At 50.2% G+C, this 7,289-nt stretch overlaps 1 protein-coding gene across 1 annotated transcript in view; it reads left to right on the forward strand.

Annotated features, from left to right (window-relative positions):
- The window catches only part of DSCAML1 (Down syndrome cell adhesion molecule like 1), a 290,951-nt gene that overhangs the window by 255,867 nt on the left and 27,795 nt on the right, over positions 1-7,289 (forward strand). Inside the window, exons 21-23 of the mRNA XM_015418776.1 lie at positions 5,779-5,932; positions 6,045-6,162; positions 6,411-6,574. Of these exons, the coding sequence (XP_015274262.1) occupies positions 5,779-5,932; positions 6,045-6,162; positions 6,411-6,574 (436 nt within the window). The remainder of the gene's footprint in view (positions 1-5,778; positions 5,933-6,044; positions 6,163-6,410; positions 6,575-7,289) is intronic.

The raw sequence follows: 7,289 nt of genomic DNA on the forward strand, positions 1-7,289 counted from the left end.
TGATCTGAATCAGGCCCCTGCAGTGCTGCTCAGTTGAGTTGCCGCAGGGAAGCTGCAGGTGGTGTACGGCTGCAAGTCCCCATTGGGACCATGTGCGAAGCATAACAGGTAGCTTGGCCATTACTGAAGAACTCTTTTGGGTTCTTGTCAATTCACACTAGATCTTTATCTACAACACCTCTAGTTGACTCTGTTCTTTGACACTCTCCTTAAACATATAGCCCTTCTAGTGTGGGCAGCTGCCCCCATGTCTTCCACTGTGAAGAAAGTGGCAAAGAATTTGTTCAATGCTCTGCAGTCTCCTTGGCTTCCTTTAGCAACCCATTTGTTCCTTTGTCATCCAGTGGCCCAACTGCCTGCTGGACTGGATATATTTCAAAAAATGCTGATTGTCTTGGTGTTTTAGCATTAGCAAAGTCCCCTTTGTGTAGAAATGGTTCTGCCAGAGCCTGTGCTCTATCGTGGCCAGATGAGGAAGACAAGAGAAAGCAGGCTTGGGTTCTAGCCAAGAAAATGTCAGTTGATTTTTTAAAGGAAGCTGTCTGGCCTCCTCCCGCTGCCTTGGGATCTTCGCCCCAGTGGACCAGCACAGTCATCTGTACCATTTTCTGTTAATATTGCTTGGGTTTCAAGCCTGTCGAGCTGTTGAATACCTTTGGTGTCATCCAGGCCCCTACCTTCAGGCTACAGGCATATCGGTTCTTGGCTTCTCTTTCCACCTCCACCTCGGAGAGCAGACTTTGTCAAGGGGGTGGGATTCTGTGGAGAGGGTGGCCTGCAGAGGCAATGGTGCCTGGCCCCATGGAAAGCCACCCATGCCAATGGTTTTCGGAGAGACGTCTGGGGCACTGGTCATTCTGAGAACAGACATTTCTACATCTCTACAGGACTGTGGGGACTGGACTCCAGGGCAGTAAGGTGGATAGGGAACCAGTTGAAGAGCTGCACCCAAAGAGCAAGCGTCCAGTAGCACCGTAAAGACTTGACAACATTTGTGGAGGGGTGAGTCTGTAAGGTGCTACTGGACGCTTGCTCTTTCCTTTCCTTTTGTTTTTCGAAATTTTATTAAACTTTTAATGAAAATACATAAAAGAAAAGAAAATGTACAGATAACAGAATTTAGAAAAATCACAAGGGAAAAAGTTTTCTCCTGCTGCAGAAGACTCACGCAGCAGCAGCAGCAGCCCGTCTTGATCTGGGCCCAGAGAGTCGCGGTCAGCAGCGTCTCATCTGATCGGTGCCACAGGACTCAGGCTACTTTTCAATACGTGATCTGGGTGATGGGGTGGAGGGACCGCTCATTACATTTGCAGGTGACACCAGATTGGGAGGTGTACTGAACACCTCGGAAGATAGAGATGGAATTCAGTGAGATACGAACGCATTTGCCCAGGAGTGGGCAGGTGTGAATAAGATGCTATTCAACAAGGATAAATGCAGAGTTCTACATGTGGGTAAAAAGATGAGGAACACACATACTGGATGGGGGATACACTTCTGGGTAGCAGTGTGTGTGAACAAGGTATGGGTGGACCATAAGTTAAATATGAGCGGTGACAAAAAAGGCTAATGCGAGCTTGGGGTGTATCAGCAGAGGCGTAACATCCAAATTGTACACTGCATTGGTCAGCATTGTGTGCAGTTCTGGAGGCCTCACTCCAAAAAGGATGTGGACAGAATGGAGCGTGTGCAGAGCAGAGAGACGAGGATGATCGGGGGGCTGGAGACCAAGCCCTGTGAGGAAAGTCTGAGGGACTTCTTGGGAATGTTCAGTCTGGAGAGGAGGAGGCTCTCTTGAAGTCTCTGAACGGCCTGTGTCACTTAGAGGAGGGCAGGGAGCTGTTCCTGTGGGCAGCAGAGGAGAGGACTCGCCATAATGGGATTGAATTAAGGGGAGGAAGGTACCGGCTGGATATTAGGAATAGTTTTTTTACAGAACAAAGTTCAAGTCCGGTGGTGGCACCTTTAAGACCAACAGAGTTTTATTCAAGGGGTGAGCTTTCGTGTGCAGGCGCACACTTCCTCAGATACAATGGAATGGCAGTTACCAGTCCATGCATATAGGTAGAGGGTGAGCAGTAAATTAGCACACGACACAATGAAGATGTTTAACAGATTCAAGGACCAAACAGGAATAATAAGCTTAGTGTTGGGTATTAAAAGTTAAATTACACTCAGTATATCTGGGGTTAAATGTTTGTTTGTGTTGCTCACAGGAAATCACATGTTTCATGTAACCAATGTTAGTTTAGATGCTGGAAGCCCGGGAAATTCTCCCTGATCTAAGAGTTTGATTGGAACGAATGTGTCAAAGTGTTTTAGCATTTTATGGCTTCTCTTCCTGTCTTTGTTTGGAGTTCTCAAGAAGAAGAAAGAAGAGCAGCCATTACCTCTCTTCTAGTCTTGTCTTTGTAGTGTAAAGATGTAGGAGATTTAGCTTGTTATTTTTATCCCAGTTACCCTTCCCTATGCTAGAATGTAGTAAAAACTTTCTATTTTAATCACACATGGACTCTGAGTCTGAATTATTTTACTCTGGCACTGCTAAGCTATTTTATATCTGCTAAATACCAATTTTTCCTTTTTAAACCCAACACTTAGTTTATATGGTTACAGTTTGTTTGGGTTTAAGTCCAGGGGGAAACACAGTGAAGGAAATAAGTATATCAAAATTGGAGACTGATGGGAAGATGTACCCTTCTTAATCGTGGAATGCTGAGGGTAATTAACTGAGACTCTGCCATTATAGAATACAGATGTAAGGACTGAATGAGGTTTGCATATGTAGCGAGATGAGAAACCAATATCCCTGTTAAGTCCTGGGGATTCCATTGTTCTTAGTGTTGTACAGTACAAATACATAACAGATACATAGAAACCTGTTGATGTTGTTGGCATCCAGCTACCATCCTAAGCAAACCAAACAATCTATTGTCTGCAGCCAGGCTTTACTCTACAACCACATCTGTTCCAATCCTACAGACAGAGATTCTCATAACAAACTTTTTTAGGACTAAAATATCCACAAGATGAACAACAAAGCCAGAGAAAGCCTGTTTAAAAGACAGGCCCAAAAGAGACAATAACAGAACACCACTATTGGTCACATATAGCTCTCAACTCAAAACAGTTCAATGCATCATCAACGACTTAAAACCTCTACTGAATAATGACAGTTCTCTTTCACAAGTACTGGGGGAGCAGACCTTTTCTTGCACACAGACAGCCCCTCAGTCTTAAACAACTCCTCACCCACAGTACTCCAACATCTAACTTGAAGATGGACATTGGTACCAGAGCTTGCAATAAACCCAGATGCCAACTTTGCTGCTGCATACACCCAGACAACACTTGATCACTGGACCCAGCAACATAAAATACGCCATCTCAGGCTCATTCCACCTGCTCATCTTCTAACATTTTATATATGCCGTTAAATGCCAACAATGCCTGTCAGTTCTCTGCACAGGGCAAACAGGTCAAGCCCCGTGCCAAAGGATGAATGGACAGAAATCTGACATCAGGTATCACAAGACTGAGAAACCTGCAGGAGAACCCTTCAGCCTTCCAGGACATTCAGTGGGTGACCGCAGAGCAGCTGTTTTATTGCAAAGGAACTTCAGGAACAAAGGGAAATTGCTGAACAATGGAATCCCCAGGACCTAACAGGGATATTGGTTTCTTATCTCACTACACATGCTAACCTCATTCACTCCTTACATGTGTATTCCCACCAGTCCCCCAGAAGGGCCATACATCCTCTTTATTTTGTTTCTTATTTGGAATAGTAGATTGTAATGAATAGTAGAATGTAATATAATTTGGAAAGGTAAATGGGAATGTATTTCTTTGGTCTGAGGACAGGGGAGATAACTCTACACAGAAGAGAATGCTGTAAGGTCGCCTCTGTGCTTGAGAGGAGATGGATGGAGCATAATGGCAGGGTCTCAGTTAATTATTCCACAATAATTCAACAATTATGAGAAGTTATTTTCTTCACTGTATTTCCCCCCGAAATTGAACCCAAACAAATGGTGACCATATAAACTAAGCTTGTTATTCCTGTTTGGTCCTTGAATCTGTTAAATGTCTTCATTATGTTGTATGCTAATTTACTGCTCACTCTCACTGGTGGATCTCCTGGCGGCCCCTGGTATTTCTGGCCACTGTGTGATACAGAGTGTTGGACTGGATGGGCCTTTGGCCTGAGCCAACACTGGCTTCTCTTATGTTCTCTTATGTCCAGGGCAAGGGAAGCTCTGTACTCCTGGTGCTTGCAGGGCAGTGGGAGGGGCTTCTGGTGTCCTGGCCCCACTGCTGGACCTCCTGATGGCCCCTGGTATTTCTGGCCACTGTGTGACACAGAGTGTTGGACTGGATGGGCCTTTGGCCTGATCCAACATTGGCTTCTCTTGTGTCCTTATGTACCTGTATGTAAGGACTAGTAACTTTTCATTGTATCTGAAGAAGTGTGTGTGCACACGAAAGCTTCTACCCAGAATGAAACTCTGTTGGTCTTAAAGGTGCCCCCCCCCCACTGGACTCAAACCTTGTTCTGCTGCTTCAAACCAACATGGCTGCCCCCACCTGAATCTACCCCCCCCCCCGGTAAGAAGGTTGTGCAGCAGTGGAAGGGGCTGCCTGGGGAGGTGGTGAGCCCCCCCTCCCTGGCAGTCTTCAAGCAACGGCTGGACAAACCCTCGTCAGGGATGCTCGAGGCTGATCCTGCACTGAGCGGGGGGGGGGGTTGGGGCTAGATGGCCTGTAGGACCTCTTCCAACTCATTTGCCCCCTAGGCAGACAAAAAGGGCTGGCTGCAGGTGATCCTGCAACGGAGGGGGGGGGGGGGTTGGGGCTAGATGGCCTGTAGGACCTCTTCCAACTCATTTGCCCCCTAGGCAGACAAAAAGGGCTGGCTGCAGAGAGACACAGAGAGAGACAGAGAGAGGGAGAATCTTCTTTATTTATTTATTCAGGCCCCTCTCCCCAGTGGGAACCAAAAGTGGCTTCCAACATTGCCCTCCTCACATTTATCCTAGCATAAGAAGCCCTGTGAGGTAGGGCAAGGTGAGAGAGGGTGGCTGACCCAAGGCCACCCAGCAAGCTTTCACGGCAGAATGGTGGGGATTCAAACCTGGCTCTCCCGGATGTCATCACACGGGGGGGGGGTGTCTCCCAGAGCCAAGCTTGGCAGTAGCCCAGTTCACGTCATAGGGTGATCTCACCTACCTGTGTTTGTAAGAAAGATCCAGCATTAGTGGACTTATTATGCAAACATAACCGGGGATCAAGTACACACTGTAAGCAGATTGTAACTTGTGGATGGGGCTACTCTGGCCCCTGCATTTCACTGCAAAAACAGCATCTCTCCCCCCCACCCCCAAACTGTGGGGGAAATGTGCTAACTTTTAAATAAGAACTGAGATCAACTGACTGGTAAGATTTTCCCTCCCCAAGCCCAGCTCCAGTTTCTTTAAAACTGCAGAGTCTGTCACGAGAAACACACTGATACTGGAAGCTACCAAGTCCTTCCTGTTGTTCAGTCTAGCTGTTGATAGGGAAGTTTGGGTGAGAGAGCTGGGAGAGATGCCCCCAAATGTGAAACTGCACTTATGTCAAGATGCCGGCTGGAGGGTCAGAATAGCACCACCACCCACCCACCACCCCCGTGCGCCCCGTGCAGCATTCCGTTCTGGCCCCCTCCGCTTCCGGCATTCCGTTCTGGGGGGCCCCCCGCCCCTCCCCTAGTGGACAGCCGCTCCGTGGCTTCTCTTCCAGGCGCCCAGTGAGTACGAGACAAGCCCCGACCAGCTCTTCTACCGCATCGCACACCTGAACCGGGGCCAGCAGTACCTGCTGTGGGTCGCGGCCGTCACCTCGGCTGGGCGTGGCAACATCAGCGAGAAGGTCACCATCGAGCCTGCAGGGAAAGGTCTGTGTGGCTCGGAGGGGCGGGGGGGGGCTCAGTGGTGGACGGGGCGGCAGAGAGGGGTGAGGAGGACCCCCCCGCCTGACCTCCCCCTCCCCCTCCGCCCCACTTGCAGCCCCGGCCAAGATCATTTCCTTTGGAGGCACAGTCACAACTCCCTGGATGAAAGACGTGCGCCTGCCCTGCCAGTCTGTGGGGGAGCCTGTCCCGGCGGTGAAGTGGACCAAGGACAGGTACGGGGGCAGGGCGGGGAGGTCCGTGGCACAGTCTGAAAGCCCCGGCTGACACTGGGCAACCGGGGGTCTTCTCTCTCATGGGCCTAGCTGAGCTTCCCCTACCCTCACGGGGGTGTGTGTGTCTGTCTGTCGTGGGGAGGGGAAGGGGAAGGAGTTTGTAAGCCCTCTAAGACTCTCAGGGAAGGGCAAGGGGCATACATCCAATCTCCTCCTCCTCCTCCTCCTCTTCTTCTTCTTCTTTGCAGTGAGGATTCTGCCATTCCAGTGGCTGTGGACGGGCATCGGCAGATCCAGGCCAATGGCACACTGATCCTGCGCTCAGTGAAGGCAGAGGATTCGGGCTATTACACCTGCACGGCCACCAATACGTGGGGCTTTGACACCATCATTGTGAACTTGCTGGTGCAAGGTGAGGCCCAGCAGAGGTGTTTGGCCCACCTCTCGCCACAGTCGCCTCTGGCCTCTTGGCAGCTGTGGCCTCCCTCCGCAGAGCCTCCTGGCCATCTTCTGGGGAGCAGGAAGGGCCAGCTGGAGCCTGTGGGCAGAGCCTGTGGGAGCGAGAGAGGGCCCGGCCTCTGCCTCTTGCCTGGGCTCCCTGTTCCTTGCTGCCAGCTTCCTGTGGGTCAGCCCGGCCACTCCAGCATGTGTTGAGCACTTGTTAAAACAGAACTGGGTGGTCTAAAGCAGGTTGGGGGGGGGGTTGCCCCCTGCAGGGCCGTTGGATGAGATGGCATGCAAGGACTGAGACACGGGAAGGCCGGGCCAAGCGTGGTGCGATGCAGCCTTGATTGTATGGCAACAGCACCATTCAGATGGAGCTTTGGCACCTCCCTTTATTTCTTGGTGCAGAGGAACATCCGGGATCCCCCCCCCCTCTTTGCTTTCCTTTTTGACTGTCACGTAAACATCCAAGGCCATGAAAGCCCCGGACCTTTCTCCTTCCGTTTTCATCCACAGTGGATAACTGCCGGCCTCTGTGCGGCCAATGGAGGGGGCCCTGCAGGTGACATACGCCTGCCCAGAAGCCTGTGGTTCTGTGGGTGGCCTCTCATACTCGTATCACTTCAGGGCCCCTCCCACCCATTTTTGTTCTGGAATGCGGATATTTCTATTGTTGGTGAGCA

The sequence above is a fragment of the Gekko japonicus genome, unplaced genomic scaffold, assembly GCF_001447785.1.
Source record: "Gekko japonicus isolate JY-2015 unplaced genomic scaffold, Gekko_japonicus_V1.1 scaffold1138, whole genome shotgun sequence".
Lineage (NCBI taxonomy): Eukaryota > Metazoa > Chordata > Lepidosauria > Squamata > Gekkonidae > Gekko > Gekko japonicus.